We start from the raw sequence: 20,383 nt of genomic DNA, 5'->3' as shown, positions 1-20,383 counted from the left end.
TCCGGAAAAGACGTAGCTTATTATGAAAGGTTCTATTTATTACTAAAGAAAAAAATCACCACCAAAAGGAAATACTCTCTATTAAAAACCAGCTACTGTTGTTCTTTTATGTCACACAGTGGCCTTTGTCCCTCGTGATGGCAGGGTGGTGGTCTGTGAGTTGCTGATGGTGCCTCTTGGGAAGACTAGAGATTAGGTCAAGGATAGGATGACTGGGAGGGACTAGTGCTTCGCAGGAAGAAGCAAGGAAATGAGAATTAAAATACATTAAGGCACTGCTTTTCTAGCTTTTCAGCTTCCCGCAAGAGTGAAATGTCTTTAAATTCACTTTATGTAAATTTTACATTCTGCTTTATAGAATGTGTTTTATTGTCAATGGCCCTACAGAAAGATAAACCATATTTATGCTTTGGTTTTAGGAACCACATAGCTTTAGTGCCACACGTTGTGTATCCCCTGGCCTAGGGGGCTGCCTAGCACAGTTTGGGATTCAGGGCCATGGAGGAGGGTAGCAGTATACTGCATTTCTTTTGTCAGGCAGGCACGTTTGAGGGCAGATGCTAAGTTCAATTCTGTTTTTATACTTTAAGGACATCTTGAGCTCTAAACTGAATGGAAAATTTAACAAACATCTCCAGCCATCTTCCACGGTACCTGAATGGAGAGCAAAAGATAATGATCTACGATTATTGCTGACAAATGGAAGGATAATTAAGTATGTAAAGTAGATCACAGTGTCATACAGATGAGTTTTCGGTGGATTCCCTGTGTTCATTTAATCCCTAGTCCATATTATTGCACATCTGACTCAAATACAGGGAAAGCATCTCAGTTTTCCACTCCGACTGTAAATTAGGGGAGAGGGTATACTATTTGGCTGCATCGTTGCACTGTTTTGTGACTTGGTCGCTTTCCCCTCCATGTACAGGGATGAGAGACAGCCCTTTGCAGATTCAAGTCTTTATACAGCAGATAGTGAAAATGAAGAGGACAAGAGAAGGACAAAAAAGGCCAAAATGAAGATGGAAGAGAGTTCAGGAATAGAGGGGGTGGAGAATGAAGAATCTCAAAAACCACTTAACAGTATGTTTGTTTTAATGGTCGCTTTAAAGGTCTGCTTATTACCAATGTGATAATGTGTAAAGTATCTTGCTAACTTTAAGATTCTTAAATTCGTGGCAGGATTGAAAATTGTCGTGTCCCTAATACTCTTTTGAGAAATCTGAAGTGTTTCCGAGTAGTTTGTCCATCGGGGAAATGTGGGTGCGGTTGCCAAGTGAGGTGTAATGCACAGGGAAGGCATTTTTAGTGACAAGGATACGTGCTGGTCAGTGACACCTTTGTCTGGTGACAGTTTTTAGCAAGAGTCACATGAAAGCCTGTGCGTTTTATGGGCCTCTACTCCAAATAATAAAATAGTCACCAGTTTAATACAGCCTCATAAATAATTTTAGCTAACATGTATATGGTTTTCGGAATTAGCAGGCAGTACAGTTGGCTGGTCTGAAGCTGTTAGTAATCCATATATTGTTTTATTTGATTGCCTGTTGACAGGATGACCTCTGTTTGGTTATTGTCAGCATGACAAATAGTAACACTTCCTCCTTCTTGAGATCGTTCTTGTTTGAATGAAGTCTTCATTTCTTAGCATTTTTCAGAGCCTCTGTGTACGCTTCTATTTTAAAAAGTAGTTAAGTATTTTGATAATGACAAGAAAAATTAACATCAAGTCCTTTTTGGATACGTCAATTCCTGCTAATTCCAAGTAAATTTGGTGTGGCTGTGCATGTGTTCACACACCAGGGGGAAGGCAGCTCATCGGTGGGATTAGCAGACAGTTGTCATGTGGTGATGCCACGTGGGAGAGAAGGGCAGTGGCAAAGCCTGGTTTTCACACTTCTTGAATTCGCTATCCACGTGAATGCTTTTTCGGTTTAGGAAAGTTATCTTTTTGTTTTTTGTTGAGTGAAGGAATGCAAAAGGGAAAGTGAAAAGCATCTTGTAGCTAATTTTAGCGTCAGAGGTTTTTTTCTGGAAATACATACAAAATTTCCACGCAAATGAGGGCTATATCATCATGTTCAGTAAATGCCGCAAACGTTTTAAGAGTACAGTTCAGTCTGTATCATGGTCAATTAGGGAGAGAGTCTCTGGGGGAAGAAAGAAATGAACAAAATGAAAGCAGTGGAAAAGGGGAGAGCGGGGCAGTCGAGATAGACCTGGAGGCTGGACCAACTTCAGGTACCACCTTGCTCATAAGCTTCCACTGACTTTCCTTTTTCCCTCTTCCTTTTCCTTTGTAGGGTTTTTTACAAGTGTGAAATCAGAACTCAGGAATCGATCATCAGAATATTCTGATATTTCTGATTCAGAAGACTCTGGACCTGACTGCACTGCACTGGTATGCCCAAACCCCTGTGACTACTGCAATCTTTGATGGAAAGATGAACACCTACTTTCCTTCACCTACGAGGAAAGTAAATGACAGCTTTTCCCAAAGCCTGTCTCCATGACCTTTGTGGCACCCGGTCTTCCCTGTAATGGTGATTACACACATGCATGTGCACACATACCCCCAGTCACAGACTACTTACATTTGATAAATGTGGCTTTTGTCTCGTTTTAGAAAGGGTGGGTGGAAATACTGTTCTTATATTTCTCATAGGTTATGTTTCATTTTACTTTAAAGAAATCCTGTACTGTATGTTTTTGTACTAAGGAGTTACGTACTGTAATTGCTAGAAACTTTAGCTGTCATATGAAATACAGAAATAATTCCATGATAATTAAGATTCTGACTTTGCCTAGACTGATAAAGTGTTTTTGGTTAGTACAGACTTACTCAGATTTCTTACATTATTTGCTTCCATTTAATTATTTATTATCTCAGAAAAATAATTTTACCACTGAAGAGTCTGAAAGTTCAGGTGATGAAAAGAAACAAGAAATAACATCAAACTTCAAGGAGGACTCTACTGTGATGAGGAACTTTGTTCAAAAGGGCCAGAAGCCATCTAGGAATGAAATTCCAGTTAAAAGGTAGGCTTGGGGTGCCTGGGTGGCTCAGTCAGTTAAGTGTCTGACTCTTGATTTCAGCTCAGGTCATGATTTCACAGTCGTAGGATTGAATCCTGTGTCAGGTTCTGTGCTAGGCATGGAGCCTGCTTGAGATTCTCTCTCTCCCTCTCTCTCCCTCTCTGTCTGCCCCTCCCCTGTTCATGTGTGTGTGTGTGCTCTCTCTCAAAAAAAAGTTAGGCTTATTGATGGTAGTAGTGTTATTACATTGTGATATAAATTACATGAAAACATTTTTTTATTTTAAATTTTACCAAAAAGTGTCAAAAGAATAAATAAACTCTTGTCCTTTTACTTACCTTCTCTTTAGGGAATGTCCTACCTCGACGAGCACAGAGGAAGAAGCGATTCAGGGCATGCTGTCTATGGCAGGGTTGCACTATTCCACATGTTTACAAAGGCAGATACAAAGCACAGACTGCAATGGTGAAAGAGACTCTCTCCAGGATCCCAGCGGCTGCCACAGCAGTAACCATGAGGTCAGACAGGTGTATCGCTGTGATAAACCAGTGGAATGTGGTAAGAGACATAAATTAGTGTCTAAAATGTAACATGTCTCCCCCAACTAATAGCTCTGTAATCCTAGCTGCAGTTAAAGATTATGAATAAGAACTGTTGATCGGACATCTTTAGTTGGAGATGGTGTTACGCTTATTGGCCAAAAAATACATAATGTTGATGTTTACAAGATGCAAGTATAAGAACTCAAAATGTAAATTAATGGCTGGAGAATCATGTTCACTGGCATAATCCTACCAGTTCTGCTGCAAGATAGTTAGTACTGTTTCCCTTTCCTAAGCTGTTCAGAGTGGAAAGAATGTTGAGGCATCTCACATGGTCTGCTAGGCTTGAACCATCAACCCTCTTTCCTTTCATGGGAGGGGAAACAAGTTTTGATCTCTTTCTGGTTGAGAATACTCTCTCTCCTACTTGAAAAAGAAGTACTGGGGAAGAGAAGACTCAGTGACAGTATTAGTGATGTCATGTAGTGTTTTTGTTCTCTGTGCCTTGGGGGAAGATTTTGTCTACCGAAAGTCTGAGGAAGACGGGTGGAGAAGACGGTACCACATTAAAACGAAATTGCTGTTGTAGAAATTGTGTTCATTCCCACCTAGTTGTGTGAATTGTCTGCCAGATACTTGACATCCATTTCATTTAGTCCTTGAAACAACATTTTGGTGTATGTAATAACGCTTTTATAGGAGGAGGCAAGAAGACTTAATAAAGCTAAGTGAACTTGCCTGTACTTAGAGTACTTACATAGCTATTATAGTATTACATAGCTATTATTTGTTGGTATTGGAATTTAAACCCAGGACTGTCTGATCTCAAAATCTGGGCTTCTTGTAGAAGAGGAAACTGAGGTTTAGAGATAACTTGCCTGAAGATGCATTGGTAATGGAAAAACTCAGATTCAGGTCTGGGTTTATCTGTCTGTCCACACCATTGTGTCTCCTTGTAATTTCTCTGGTCCCTTGAAAAGAAGGTTTCTAGGAAAATACTGCGGAATTCAGGCAAACATATGCCTTTATTCTATATGGAAAAATATACCAGTTTTAGAGTATGTTGCATTTGGTTTCTCATCTCCAACAGATGGCCTTAGAATTTGACTCTAGATCTTCCAGCATCTGGCACAAAACCTGTCATAGAAAGACAGTCTTGGAGAGAATTGAAAGGTTTAATGTGTTAGATTGTGAGCTGGTGGCTGTTTTATTCTTGGGAGGGAAACAAGTGTGGTGAAAGTATGTGCATAAGTACCTAAAGGGTTAACATACTGTTTTTGTTTTTGTTTTTGTTTTTTTAATAAAATGTCCACCTAAATGTACTTTCACTTTTAAACATTAGGCGAATTTTGTTCATTATGATCAAGTCTGTACGGAGATGATTTAATTAAAACATCTCTTTAGGGTACCATGTCAAGACTGAAGATCAAGACTTGAGGAGTTCTTCCTGGAGAAAACAGTTGGATACCACTTCCAGATTTCATCTTCAGGTATGTGCCAGGCTTGAAACATCAAAAGGAGATTGAAGATTGTTATTAACTCTTTTTGCTTTCTATTTTTTTTAATTTTTTTTATTTTTTACTGCAACCAGTAATCAACCGTTCGATCTGTAAAGGTAAAAAAATAATTTACAGTTAAATGCACATTTAACAGCTCTCCTCCTTACAGGTTTCCGATGTAACAGCTAATGCAAGCCATGTGGATATAATGTGATCTGGAAAAGAATAGTTGATATAAGGAAAGTTAAAAACTCCTGAAGCCAACACTTTTAAGTTATGTCTGGGTAGAGTGAAAGGGAAAAAAAGTACCATGAAGATCTCTTTTTAATCTCTGACAGTGTTTCTTGAACATTTTTAGATAGTAAATTTCTTTGAAATTTGATGACAGTTATAGATTCTCTTTCCAGAAAAATGTTCATCATAAATACTGATTTTTGCATAGAATTTTCTCACGGTTTGTGTCCCATCCTTACCCCAGACTATCCACTGACTCCAGATTAGGAGCCCCTGCTCTAAGAGAAGAGACACTTGATGTCTTGGGATCCCAGTGTATTATTGCTTATACCAAACAAAATGAACCCAAAATAGCTTTTTGAAAAGCCACAGCCTTACCAGTAGCACCATACAAGGAAAGTGATACGACCTTTTGCTGCAAACCTTGGAAAATGACAGAGGAAGAATCAAAATTCTCATGTGGCAGAGTTGAGTCCCCTAACCTTCCCAATGCCAAGCATACTCTGAGCAGTGGATTTTATGTGTGGTTTTTATTTTCTTCATTTGGCTTATCCACATTTTCTAAATAGCTATCGATTTTACAATAAGAAAAATAGCCAAGTTATTTTTTTAAGGCAAAGTTTCGTAAGTACAAGTTCTTTTAATAGAAGAATATGCTCCAGAATCAAAGGTCAAGGAAGGAATCCTTAAACTATTAGTAATTCACTCATTCAGTGTATGATTTTATAGTACCTCACCGGTCATAAAATTTATAATTTGTTAGTATTATAGGATTCAATATTAAAAATAAACTATTATTTGAATCTTTTGTTTTTTATATTTTTTTAATTTTAAAGAGAGAGCATGCGAAGGAGGGAAGGGGAAGGGGGGGAGGGAGGGAAGGAAAGAGAATCTTAAGCAGGCTCCACACTCAGCACAGAGCCCAGTGTGGGGCTTGATTCCACGACCCTGGGATCATGACCTGAGCCAAAATCAAGAGTTGTACTCTCAACTAACTGAGCCACCCAGGCGCCCCTGAATCTAGCTGTTGTTTTTATGGTTGTCTTTGAAAATAAAGAAGTAAAGCACATAATTAGCAAGATCGCCTTAGAAAATATCAGATTTCTTTTGCCTGTAAGCTAGAGAGGTTTTATAGAGAGGCATGTCAAATCATAACAATTGTTTTCTCATCCTCAGGCAGATTTGTAAGACTAATTTAAAGCAAGTCTATGTTTAATGCTGTTTTTAAAAACTTACTTGACCATTACGGAATCAGGAATTTATTTTATGTCATACACACATATACAACTGGTTTCATGAAACATCACATCAGATGTATGCTCTTTTCAAGTTTGTGTTTTCCTTTCCTTTTTTAATTCTGGTGATGACCCTTTCCATTGGTTTCAAGACCTACCAGTCAGTAGCACTGTTTGTTTTTCCTAATGGTTCACTCAGTGATCTTGAAGAGACTGAAGGAAGAATTGTTAGAGAAAAATCAGACTTGGGGCTCAGCATCCAGGGGCTTTTCTTAGCACACAACTTAAATACAGTGGAGGTGAAACTTAACAGAGGTTAGATTGTAAAAAAAGATAGTGCATTACACCATACATGGGAGCTGTGTTATGCTAAGGAAATGGTAGGTCCACATACCCCATCCCCGTGTTCCTTCCATGTCATATCATGGCACACGCACAGTGCCATGTTGCAGTATAATACACTTTATGTATTATATGTACTTATACAAATATATACATTTAGGGAAAGAGGTATTTATATACATAAATTATAAGTGGGGTGCCTGGGTGGCTCAGTCGGTTGAGTGACCGACTTCAGCTCAGATCATGATCTCACATTTGGGAAGGTTGAAGCCCTCATCAGGATCACTGCTGTCAGCACAGAGCCTGCTTCCTATCCTCAGTCCTTCCCACCCTGCCTTCCTCCCCTACTCATGCGTGCTCGCACACTCTCTCTCTCTCTCAAAAATGAATAAACATTTTAAAAATATAAGCTATGTATATATAAATCATAAATTACGTAAATAAAACTATATATGTGTGTATATATAAATATGTCAATACAAAAGTTTTCTTTTGGACTTAAGTTACTGTGCAAACTTCAATACTTGAATCCCTTCGTGCTGTTGGGTTTTGGAGTGACATGGCCATCCTGAAGGGGTGGTCTTCTGTGGCTGCCACATTTTACAAAAACCGCAGTTCAGTAGTCTATTTCTTCTCTCTCTTGACTTGCTATTGAATAGAGAGGGTAAATACCTCACTTATCTTAAAGGACTCTAAAAATCCGGCCTTATTTCCTTCCTTTTTTAGGATCTTAGTAGAGGCCAGAAATGCATCAAAAAGGAAGGTTCATCCGAAATCATTCAGAAGGTACAAAGTAGAAATTCTGTGGACAGCAGTGGCTCAAGCCCTCAAAATGGAAAGTATACGCAGAATTCAAGCTTGATTTCAGGGGCGTGCCAGATAAATAATGGCAGTATAAGCCCAGAAAGGCCAGTTGGTGAAACTTCCTTTTCAGTGCCCCTTCACCCCACCAAGAGACCTGCATCAAATCCACCACCTATCAGCAACCAGGCAACAAAAGGTAGGCTGAGTATAATTTTGTGTGTGGCCGTGCTGGTGGCAGTTTCGATGGCCTCGTATAGTGGTTTGCCCTGCAGCTGCTGACAGCCTGATGCCTGAGGGATGGTGCGGTGATGGCAGCTTGCAGAGGTTGTTGTGCGAACAGAGATGCCCGTGGGAACAGAAGGATACCTAGGTCAGCCGTGAGGATTGGGAGTGGCTTTCTGGAAGAGGAGGTGGATCCCGAAAAGGGAGGTTAAGGGGTTAGCCAGGCCAGGTTGGGGAAGTGACAGGGTGGACCACAGTGAGGGTGAAGGAGATGGGATGGCCCATGGTACAAAGGTGAGAAACAGTACGGGGGGGTATTTAGGGACCCACCGTTTGGTCACTGAAGCACCGGATGACGCAGGAATCCGGTTAGAGCTCATGCTCAAGAGATCGGCAGGGATCAGACTGAGGGACGGATGGCCTGGTAAGTCCTGTGAAGGAGGTTGGCCTGTATCTCTCAAGTGCTGAGGTGGAAGTTTGAAGCAACAGGATTCCAGGAGCGTGACTTTGCCCGATCGGAACACCTAAAAGCCTTGCTTTCCGTACAGCTCTCCCTTTAGGTCCTCCAAGTGCTGTCTGTCGAGAATGACTTTCATTATGATTTACACTGTCGTTGGTGTTTTATAGGTAAACGTCCGAAAAAAGGAATGGCAACAGCCAAGCAACGTCTTGGGAAGATCCTTAAGTTGAACAGAAATGGCCACGCCCGTTTCTTTGTGTGACAGGGCTGCTGCTGTGGCCACTCTTCCCTTTGGAGACAGACTGGTTTCGGGGGCGCAGGAGCCTGGAGCTTCTGCCGGGCCCTCGCCTGACGCGGTTTGCATGTACAGTAGAGAACACTGCCTGAAGAACAAAATGAACCTGATGCTGCATTTTCACTGTGCCACACCCACTCAGCAATAACCGTTTTGGACCTGGTGGGGGAGAGGAAGAAGGAGGGTAGAACCTTAAAAAGAGACCTTGAACTGGGAAAGGTCTCTTGTCAGGGCTTGAATTTCATTTTGTTGTTGGTAGTGTCTTGATTTATTTTCGGTAGTAAGGTAAAGAATTATCAATAATTTATTTAACAGATTTTTTTTTTTAAAGTTAACAGCTTTTAAATTCTTTCTTTTTTAAAGCTATTTATTTGGAAGATTTCTGGAGAAATATCTCACTAATTTAGATTTAAGAATGTGAAAGTTTTTAAATTATTTTTGATAGTGTGTATGTTACATGTGGGGAGGAGCCACAGTAACAGTAACTAGTCTGGACTCTTAAATTTGATATTCAGGTTAAAGTCTTAAACAGGGATTTGATGCATTAATTATTTTAAATTAAGATGTATATGAAAATCATTTTATTTTATATATTTCATGTGTTTTTTATAAGCTATTAGCTTCGCTTTTGCTAACATCCAAGGTGCATACTGTTATCCAGGTCGATTACCTTACATCCCACCTTCCCTCTGCACTCCCCATCATTTTGTGACGACACAAGACTCTTCTCTTTGCAGGGAAACACTTTCGTAGCCAACGTGTAAGAATTACATAAAAGATCCCACGTTTCGCATTTCGTTTGACATTGCAGTTTTCTTCTAATTATATATAAATAGGCTTCTTGCATTTTCATTTTTGCTGATGATATCTGGGTCCCAAAGAGAACAGCTTTAATATCTTTTTCCTACCTTTGGGGAAAGGATCATAAGTTTGGTTAAATTGTCATGTTTATAGTTTTTCAAATACATTTGTAACTACAGAGGGCCTTCTTCATACTGCTGGTGTTGGAGGGCAGGACGAGCACCTGCCACAGAGGTTATATTTTATGACGCTTTTATTCTGTGTGTATCTAACTTGTTGGAAAATACGAGATATGGTTTGACTTAGTATATTCAAATCTGCATAATAAGCCGTAATATAATAGGACTATACTATATTAAGTTGTATAGGAGCAAGCATGTTGGAGTAGATCTTTTGGGTGTATGTGTGTCTAGTTTCTTATTTCTTAACTTTCTAAGGAATTATTTAAGATACGGATCTGGAGTAAAATGGTGCTTCTTGCAGTTTCTTCCATATGTCCTAACTTAACCAGTGCATATTGAGATTAAGTATCTGGTCGAGCTTTAAGGAATCGTTTATCTCCTTTATGCACAGTTCTTGCTAAATGCCAGTTTTCAGTTGCTCTAATAGCTTATATTTTCCCTTTTCTCCCCCATGGCATAAAAATAAGTGATTTCTGGGGGTGGGGTGGAGATATTCCCAACTCTGACAATAGAACATTTTACAAGTTTCTACAAAGAAAATATAGGCAAATAAGATAAAATTTATTTTTATGGAGAAGAAATATGGCCATATTGTGGATTTGTCTCTTTTTTACTCAGCAAGGTAGCAGGACATTCCCTTCTGTATTAAGTGTCACTTGAAGAGCTAAGAAAAAAACCTATACCATCATCTTTCATGGTTGTATTCAAATGTGTATTTTCAAAGAGAAATATTCCTTATTCTGTCTCTATTCCAGTATTTCATGGAATAAATATAAAATAGCTTATGAATTAGCCTTTCTGGTCCAAGCAACTGGACCAACGTCTGGGTCTTAACTGGGTGTCAGGAAAAAGAATTGGTATGGAAATACTAAATGTCTATAAATGGCCTACTTAAACTCTGTCTACACTATGCCAAAACTAGTTAAGGAGATGGGTATAATCAGTCATTTGTCTGGTCATTGGATCTCAAGTTGTCAAAAGTTGGGGTTTGACTGATTCTCCTACCTCCCGATGTATTCTTGTGACGTTTTGGTTTTCTGCAGACACCATTTTAGTGTTAGAGTTCCCATGATTTTGTTTGGGTTTAAGAAATAAGAATTATAATTTCTTCTTCCGGCTACATCATGATCTGGTTCGTTTTCTTTACATTTTTCTTAGCTCTAAGTGTTTTTAATCACCTGACCTCTTTTCTTTAGCTATAAAAATGAAAATCGGTTTATTTTTATGAATTAAAGTGGGAGCAGTGTCCACCCTGTGTACTTAGACCAATAAATACTAATTTTAAGTAGCCAGTATGTAAAAGTATTAAGTGAAGGTACTGTGGATTCATTTTTGGCGCATTTAGCCCATTAACGGGCTAAGTTAAAAAAACCAAAAAACAGCTTTCGGTAGTATAATATAACCACTGAAACAGAATTCATGTATCTTTCTCTGAATTGGTGAAAATTCAGCCTACTGGCCCAGTGAGCCTCCTAGTCAAAGGTCTTCTAAAGTTACTGGCTGTGATGCATCCTTTTATCTCATGGAAATGACTGAACTTTGAGATGACTGCAGCCAGGGTCTGGACTCCGCTGTGATAGACAACCTTTCATGTTTTCCTTTGTCTCCTTTATAAACCATACTACCACACGGACACTGCAGCATAGACAAGGAGACAACAGTGGTGGCATTTAGCTGATCATATGCAAATAAATAGGTAAAAACAATTGCGACTTAACATATGTGATTTTAATGGTACTAGTAGATCATGGTTTTTCTGTATTGATTCAAATAAGTGACTTCTGTTAACCTGGGACCCCCTGTACTGTAACTCATAATGTCACACAACGTGCTTTCCAGGATTGATTAACGATGTAAATAATACAAAGCTGGCAATTGATAGTAGTTTGGCGTCCTAGAAATACACTGAACTTCGTAAGCATCAGTTAAGTTTTAAGCATACAGAGTTAAAAATTCTGACTGAAATCGTCTTGTAAACTCAGAGAAAACAAGCCCATCTTTATCACAACTTAAATACTTAGCTTGAAGACTGTTCTGTTTTTTTAATAATCCTAATTATTGCCTTTTAAATGAACTCTACTGTATTGACTCGTATACTAGCAGCAGGTATTTATGAAACACCTGTGTGCCCAGCACTACTTAGTACTGTGGGGGAATTTAAAGTTGAAGTTGTGGTCTCTGCTCTTGAAGGCATCTTCTCCAAGAAATAAGCAGTATTAGTTTCATTTCTAAGCAAACTTATGCAAAAGAGGGCCCATGTATTTAAAAAAAAAAAAAAAAGCATAACTTTAATAGTTTCAAAGAAGTGGAAGGTTTTTTTTTTTAATTTTTAAAATTTAAGAAATATTTCAGAAGTTAATAATTTAATGTTGGTAGTAGAGGGGTGTGGCGTAACATGGAAGGGAGCACGAACCTGGGTTTTTGTCCCAAGTTCTACCGTTTATGCATCAGCTGTGTGTCCGGAAATAAGTCACTCTTTCTGAGTCTTGGTTTTCTCATTTGTAAGTATGGACAAAAATGTGGTTAGGAAAAACATAGAAAAACATTCCTTAATTATTAACATGTCATACTTACCGAGAATTTATCATTATTTAAGTTACAACTGACAGTGCACATCTCTATGTATTTTTAAATGAAAACTATTACTCATAAATTTTGTTTCACATACAATACATGCCCGGAGCATGGTACCTAAAGAACCAGAAGCATCTCTAACAAGGCATTGAGTTAAAATCAGAATTAGTGCTTGAAGTGGAAGAAAAAGAAATGAGCTAGTTTATGGATAAGGGTTTATGGATAACAACAAGTAGCTGTTATGATGGTTTAAAGGAACTCAAAGGTGGTTTGAGGTTTTGCTCAAAGAGGAATTAGGTCAGTGCTGCTCCACAGACTCTTCAGGTACTAGATAAAGGTAAAATAAGTCATGGAATTAAAATGGTTTAGCAGCTACCCAAGGAGCCAGGGAAAAAATATAAGATGGTCAAAAGATGGGAACCAACAAAGCCAGCTCGCAGTTGGCCACGAAGAGCTTGCTGGGTAGAGAGAGAACACACTGTAGTGGGAAAGGAGACTTGACATCTTCAGAGGAGAAGATTCCTTCTGCTCTTTTCAAGAGGTGCTGTCTGTAGTGATAGGGCTAGTCCCCAAAGAGTGGATGAGTAATTGTACGGCCCACTTTACTACTGCCAGGAGTAACTACACTTGATCTTAGCCAAAAGGCCGAGAAGCGATACCAGGAGTAACTACTACAGTATGTAAACATTTTACAATTTCATGTTAAGAAATGAGGGCTTAATAATGTAAATCTGAACATTTTTCAAAAATTCCTTCCCCTTCTCCCTCCCCCATTAAATATTAAGCTAATTGCTCCCTCCCTGCTAAAAATCGGCAGTCATTTTTGGATGTCCCAGACCTTCACCTAAAGCAATCTTGAGAAGGCTGAGCTTCAGATCGTTAGCTTAGGAAAAGAGTGTTGCCAGTAAATAAAGGAGACCAACGAAAGCCAGGAGGGCAGTGATTCGCCTGGGGTCACAGTGGATCCTAGACCTCGGGTCCCTCGCTTCCTGAAGCAGCCCCTGTTGTGTGACCTTGTGCAGCCTCTGCTCCTCCTGTGGTGGATGACGATGATAAGCTTACTAGAAGTCACGTGGAAAGAAAGGGAAAGAAATAATATGCTTACTACGTTGCTGATGAACGAACGTAATGTAATTTTAATACTGTAGCCTTACTAAAAACCCTTTTCGTATTTTCATTTGTTTTTCAGTGAGCTTCCTGCCATAAGTGAAATATTTGATCCCCTTACAGAAACAAAATTTTAGAAGTAAGGTCGCTAGGAAGCAAATGCCTGTTTCCAAAGCAATCAGCTTATCATGACTGTGGTTTTATTCTTTTATAGTATTTTTTCCCTTTATAATGGGTAGGGGAATATGATACTCATTTGCCTGCATTCTACCCCACAGACTCTCCCACTCACCCTTGGTGCCCTTTCTAGTGTCCTAAAGCTTTGTCTTATCAAGTGGAAAATTAAATTTTTTGTTAAAACCTTTTTGAAACTGCATACAGTGAATCTTCCAAGTTTATCTGCTCTGCACTATTTCACTAATAAACCCTGGCTACCACGTAGCCCTTGACCTCCAAGTAGTTTATAAACCTATGCAAGACCTGTGACATTCTGAATCCACTTTTATTTTGGAAATCAGTCCTAAATGGAACCTAATCATAAAGATAAACCTTGCCTCACCCAGTTTTATTTTGGCCATTTCCTTTTCAAGATGTCAGCTTTTTGTCCCCAAGATTTTTCACCAAAACAGTGGTCATAAGTGCTGGAATATATCGTACTTTGCAGGAATAAAATAACCCAGACATACTCTTCTTACGTTTCTTTGGTGGATTTTGGTTGGTGACAGTTACCAGCATTGAGTGTGATCTATAATGAGGAGTTGATTCCTTGCCTAGAATCATTTCTTCCCTCTAAGATTCATAAGTAACCTTTTATTTTTACAAAGCATACATATAACTTCCACACTATAGTCAGGGACCTGAGGTGTAACTTGCTAAGTGAACCCCAAGGTTATTTTATCTTGCAAAAGAAACCTAAACCAAACTAAGGGCCTTACATATATGGTTAGACTGAATCAAAAGCTATAATAACCTCAGTTTTCTCAAAAACAGCTTCTGACTGCAAAAGCGATTCATGCAGTTGTTAGGTGTGAAATAGCGCTGATCAGGGAGCACAGTGCACCCTTGCAGACTATTTCCTTCCGACAAGACTTTTCTACTTTTAATATAAATTAAGCCATAACAGTTTCATGCTGTGGAAAGAGGGTGAAAAGGTTCATTCTAAGAGATTATATAATATGAATTTTCACATTTACTGTGAAATGTCTAACTTTGCCAGTGCTTCAGCAGGTTTTTTTTGGGGGGTGGGTGGGGTGTAGAGGGTGGTGATGCGGGGGTAGTATTGGTTTTAGGGGTTTTAAATCTGTGAAATTTGAAAAGGGGACAGTTGTTGGCTATGGTATTTACTAGTTTTGTAGTAACGTTTTGCTAGCCTGACTGACTTTCCTTAACTGATTTTTATGCCCATGGTCCAAGGTGACTGTCACCCTTTCTTGTTTGGGGTGTCTGCGGAGTAGTGTCTTGTCTGTTTGTATAGGCAGTCGGTATGTGTGCACATGTGTGTCCTTTGAATACAGAAGCACACGGTGTGACAACAGAGTGGGGTGTGGCTGGGAAATGGGATGCGGAAGCTTTAAGAGCATTTTTTTTGGATTCGTAACAGTATTTCCCATCTTTTGCCTGCAGGCGGGGAAAGTGTACAGTATTTATTTTGTTTCTGTTTTCACTTTGTAAGTCTTCAAGTAGCTTACATTGGTTATTCTAGGGGAGGACAAGTGACTTGTTTAAAGTTGTATTTAGTATTCTTACTTTCCAATTTCTGTATTTTAAAATATTGAAATTAAAATTGTATTACTTCTGTTTTGATTTTTTTAGCACTCGGTGTATTTTTTGCTCATTTTGTTTGAAAGTATAAATGTTGAAAGTTGTATAAAATGTGTCTTTGAAAGAAAAAAAACCTGAATTCTATATCCAAATCTGACTTGCTGCTCCCTTTTTCTGTTTATTGACTCATAGGAGATTGGAGAATGTGAAAAGCTGTGTCACACTTCCGCTTCTTACTGTTTCCGAAGATTTAAATGTGAAGAGTAATGTGTCCTATTCTTTTATTAGATGTATCTCTGGGGAAGCAGTTGCTGAAAGAGGGGAAAGAACAACAAAGGCTAATTGGCAAGATGCTGCTGTGTTGTGGCCACGGATGGGGGTGTTTCCTGATGGACATTTAAGAGCACTCATGGTCCCCAACCTGGTCACCCCACAGAGATTTCTTGAGCACCTGCAGTATACCGGGTGCTGTTCTAGTGCCGGTGCTACAGGAGCGAACGGAACAGCCCCAGTCGTCAGGGAGCTTATGTGAAAGGTGAAAGGTGGGGGAGAAAAGAGGTGCCTCGGTGACCAGCTGCCTCAGGGAAGGTGGGGTGGGAGCGCTAGCTCAGGGAGAAAGACGGGTTCCCTTTCAGACGTGGCGCTTTTGCGGGATCTGATAGCCCAGTCTGAGAGGATATGCGGCCCAGTGAGAAAGGAGCCGTGGACAGAGGAAGAAGGAGTACGGGGATTGGGGGCAGCACTTCAGGGCGGAAGAGGGGCCCGGGAAGGGGGCAGAGAGTGGCTGAGTCTGCTCAGGAGGAGGACCCCGAGTGCAGGTCACAGGAGCCAAGGCTACAGAGGTAACAGAGGCCTGTGCCCTTCCTGTACCTAATACCTGCAAGACAGTCGCTGTTCCAGAGCACGCACACTTAGCCCACCTCAGCAGCTGTTACGGGAGTGTTACCCAAAGCACCTTTATGCCTCCTCTTTCTTCTAAACTGGCCTGCTCTGGTCCAGCCGATTGAGACCTAAATCTGAACGAATCTGTTCTTTTGTAAAAATCCAGACTGTCGGTCTGTATACCTGCGGGATGTTGACCCTTCACCAGGCTCGTTTGGTACCGGTTATCAGGACCTACTCTCCGTAGACTTAGCTTGATTTTTGTGTTTGCACCAAGCAGTGAGACTGAGACGCATCACTGTGAGATGTGTCGTGTGACCCAGCCCTCATTTTAGATTGAGAAGAATCAGGTGGTATGCCGAACACAGAGTTTTGGACAGAAGCCCTCATTATCTTTGTTCCATTTGAGTACTTCCTGCATATAAGGGATATTTTCATTTCTTCCTCGGAGTAACCCAGCGAGGTAGGTGCTATATTCCCCATCCTACAGATGAAACTGAGGCCAGAGAGGGTAAATAATATGTGTGGGTTCACACTGCTAATAAAACAGGTTTTAATCAAAAGCCTACCTAAAAGCTCTGGTATTTCCTCTGAATTTGGCATTCTCATTATTTTAGTTGTATATTTTCAGTTATTAAAAAGGAATAGATGGTCCTTAGGAATGGTTTGTGTTCGGGGCGCCTGGGTAGTTCGGCTAAGTGCCCGATTTTTGATTTCTGCTCAGGTCGTGCTCTCACGGTTTGTGAGTTCAAGCCCCGAGTCGGGCCCTGTGCTGACAGCGTGGAGATTGCTTGGGGTTCTCTCTCTCTCTTTCTCTCTCCATGCTCCTCCCCTCTCGCAATCTCTCTCTCTCAAAAAATAAACACTAAAAACAAACAAAATGGTTTGTGTTCTAAACATTTCCTTCATTTTGGACTGAAATATCTTCAGAAGTTTTCTGTCACTCAGCTTTGAGTCTAGTTTTCCCAGGGACACACACACATGAAACACTGGTTTATCATCTAGAATCTCACCTTCTAGTGGAGAACAGGCTGTAAACAGGGAACATGGGATACCATTACAATACATGAACCCAACAGCGGTTCCCAAAGCCGCATCCCGAGGGTCCCAGTAGGGGCCGTGCCCAGTGCCTACGCCGCTTCCCGGGCCTGGATGTGGCCCCTGTGAGGGCTCAGCTGCCTCCCTCGCTGCTGGTGCCGCCGCCTTCCCTACTCTGAAGCTTCTCCTGCCGCCCTCTGCACCTCCACCCTGTAGGTGGGCCAGCCCAGATACGGAAGGAGAGAGAGAAAAGACCGGCTGCCTGCCTTCCAGAGTCTAGCTTTCCCCCCCACCCCCACCCCCACCCCCGAAAACTCCTTACCATCCAAGTCCCCAGGTCCTCATCTTCACTCGCTTCCAGGAAGGTTCTCCATCCCTGCTTCCTGGGCTCTTCCCACCCTCGGACCCAGAAATACCCTTTACACTCTAAAAGCGCTAATTCTGATGTGTTGTAAAGTCATCCCTTCCATGCCAGAGTTGGGAAAAGAAAAAAATGAAGGCCTAAAAATAGAAAGTAACGTGTAAATTCCATACACTTTTCTGTAAGGCAAATAAAACCTGGGACAGATTCTCAGTAACAGTAAGAATAGTATTTGACCTTCCCCTAATCATTTACTCTAGAAGCTGCCCTGCATAAGGAACTTGAGGTCTATCTGTGTCTGGCATAAAGCATGTCGTGTTAGTGGTGCTTGGTGACCTGGGGAATAGGAGATTCTGAGGCTGGGAACTTGTAGACACTTCGGGTTTATGTTTTGTTTTGTTTTTTCCTAGTTCAAATAACTTGTCAAATTCGAAATTATAGGAGGCAAGTGGGTTCCACCACAGGGTATGGGTTAGCTGCCCAAGAACACACTACTCACGCCGGGGTACCTATCTCACCCCTCAGAAATCAGACCCTCTTGCTGTACTGGCCGCCTAAGTGGGGCTTGGCACACGGGTCAGGGCCGCTGAATGGACACAGAGCAGGTCACCAGGGAGCCCTTCCTCCCTCCTCTTCAACTCTCTGCCCCGTCCCTGCTTCCCTTGAGGCTCTTCTCGCTCTGCAGTGTCTTTGTTCCTTGTTTTGTTCGAACTACCAGCCTGAGTGTGTTCTATTCCAGGGTTTAGCACAAATCTCACTAAAATACACTGAATAAACATAAACACAGTCCTTTTTACCAAGATTCTCTCTCTTTCTCTCTCGACCAGTGGGATGAGATGGTTGGGGGTGGGGGGAGGGGTGGTGGGAAGAGATAGGGTAAAAGAAAAAAGCAGAACAATGGGAAAAGAACCTAATACAATTGTAGAATTCGGTCTCAAGTATTAAGAGCTGTGGAAACTCACCAACATAGTATAAAAATGGGTGTTTGAAGTTTCTTTACAATAATAAAAAAGGTGGAATAGATTTTAATGAGATAAACGGGTTATATAGCTCACATAGAACCTAAAACTTTAAATTTTATTGTAGTTGCTTTGTAAATATTATATAGGCGTGCCTTGCTTTGGAGCTATGGCAATGGTTAACCAGTAATGGTTAATGTCTAAAACCACAAAACAAATTACTTGGGTGGTACATAATTATGAAAGGATGTTTTTTTTTTCTATCCAAAAGGAAAAGAGCTTGCTAAAAATTACTTGATTCCACAGAGCACTATTTTCAGAGGTTTGAAGCAGGACCCTTCAAAGGTCCTGTCGCTCTGCTTGAATTCCTGGGCAGTGTAATGTTTGGAAAGGGAATTGCTCGGGAGTTCGGCAGGGCTCACCTTGGAAGACAAGTCGTAACGCAGCTGGCCTGGCCACGGATGAGCGTGTTAAGTATGCTGAGCCCAGCAGAGACTTTGGGCTCTACCGATTCCTGGTAAGGAGCCTGGTCAAGAGCAGGACCAGCAGAATACAAGCTCATCCAGGCTTGGTTCCCCAACTCCAGATCAACTCCACCTGGTGGAGACACCTTACACTTGGGTATCAGATCCCAAATTCCCACGCTGAATCGCAAATAGGCTTCTATGTGAGTGGCCTCACCAACGTTCAGTTGCCCAAGCCAGATTCTTGGATGCTGTCCTCAAATCGCCCCTCTCCCCACCCAAACCAATGATTCACCTGACATCAACCATCTCCCCACTGGGTAGTTTATACAGAATGAAACTATGCATTAGTTATGACTGCCTCAGGACAAAATACGGACAAAAAGCTTCCTAGACCCTGCACCCCCCTCCTTACTCTAGTAAGTAAGGCTAGTTGTTACCACCATCTCCTCTGTTTCCCTTTACAGCAAAATTTCTTGCAGACCCTATCTCCATTTGCTGTTTTCATGTCCTCACTGCCCATTCACACTTCAACCCACTCCAGTCTTTATCCTTAATCATTCTGCCACCCATCACACTATAAAGAAGCTTGGGACAGACTGCTAAGTGATGAGCAGTCACACAGATCCCAGAAGGTGAGGGGCCATCTTGGATGTTCTAGTCCCAGCTGAGCTCCCAGCTGAATGCAGCCCCAGGAATGACTAGTTATACTGTGTGAGGCAGAACTACCCCACTGAGCTCTGTCAACTCACAAAATCATGAAAACGGAGCCATTGTTTTTAGCCCCTAAGTTTTGGGGTGGTTTGTTGCACAGCAATGGATAAAACATTTCTCTACCCTCTTTTACTCAGTCTCTTGATGACACTCAACGTAGGTGATCATCCTTTCTTGAAATATTGAAATATTTGGCTTTCGTGATTCCCTAATTCTGGTGTTCCTCCTACCTCAGAGGCGGCTCTCTCTCAGCCTTCTCAGCTCTAGAGGGGCAGATCGTTGGACTTCTCTTCTCAGTTTACACTCCTACCTGGTGGTCTAATCGGTCCTGTGGGTTTAGCCATCTATATGTTCACAGCTCTTGTTCAGACCTCATCTACAAATGCCAGACGCACAGGTCCAAGTGCAGGCTGGGCATTTACCGCGTGGATGTTTAGTAAGGAATCTTCTAAACTCTTCTATCTTAAAACCCTTCGTGACTTGTGTTTTATTTTATTTATTTATTTATTTTTTTAATTTTTTTTCAACGTTTATTTTTTATTTTTGGGACAGAGAGAGACAGAGCATGAACGGGGCAGGGGCAGAGAGAGAGGGAGACACAGAATCGGAAACAGGCTCCAGGCTCTGAGCCATCAGCCCAGAGCCCGACGCGGGGCTCGAACTCACGGACCGCGAGATCGTGACCTGGCTGAAGTCGGACGCTTAACCGACTGCGCCACCCAGGCGCCCCATGACTTGTGTTTTAAAAGGGGTTTGTTTTAATCAGGTAAGACACGCACACAGGGAAATGTCTGTTATGAAGGGAGATGTTTTTATATTCACAAGCCCCCAGAAACAGGAGGCCGGCACACCTTGCAGGGCCACGCAGGGA

At 41.2% G+C, this 20,383-nt stretch overlaps 1 protein-coding gene across 1 annotated transcript in view; it reads left to right on the top strand.

Annotated features, from left to right (window-relative positions):
- Positions 1-15,136, top strand: part of KDM7A (lysine demethylase 7A) — an 82,714-nt gene extending 67,578 nt beyond the window's left edge. The window contains exons 13-20 of the mRNA XM_045495860.1: positions 591-715; positions 929-1,083; positions 2,304-2,401; positions 2,891-3,039; positions 3,386-3,594; positions 4,983-5,068; positions 7,615-7,888; positions 8,542-15,136. Of these exons, the coding sequence (XP_045351816.1) occupies positions 591-715; positions 929-1,083; positions 2,304-2,401; positions 2,891-3,039; positions 3,386-3,594; positions 4,983-5,068; positions 7,615-7,888; positions 8,542-8,636 (1,191 nt within the window). The 3' untranslated portion in view covers positions 8,637-15,136. The remainder of the gene's footprint in view (positions 1-590; positions 716-928; positions 1,084-2,303; positions 2,402-2,890; positions 3,040-3,385; positions 3,595-4,982; positions 5,069-7,614; positions 7,889-8,541) is intronic.
- The last annotated feature ends 5,247 nt before the right edge of the window (positions 15,137-20,383 follow it).

Source organism: Leopardus geoffroyi, chromosome A2 (assembly GCF_018350155.1).
Source record: "Leopardus geoffroyi isolate Oge1 chromosome A2, O.geoffroyi_Oge1_pat1.0, whole genome shotgun sequence".
Taxonomy (NCBI): Eukaryota; Metazoa; Chordata; class Mammalia; order Carnivora; family Felidae; genus Leopardus; species Leopardus geoffroyi.
This window is presented reverse-complemented; position numbering and strand designations above follow the sequence as displayed.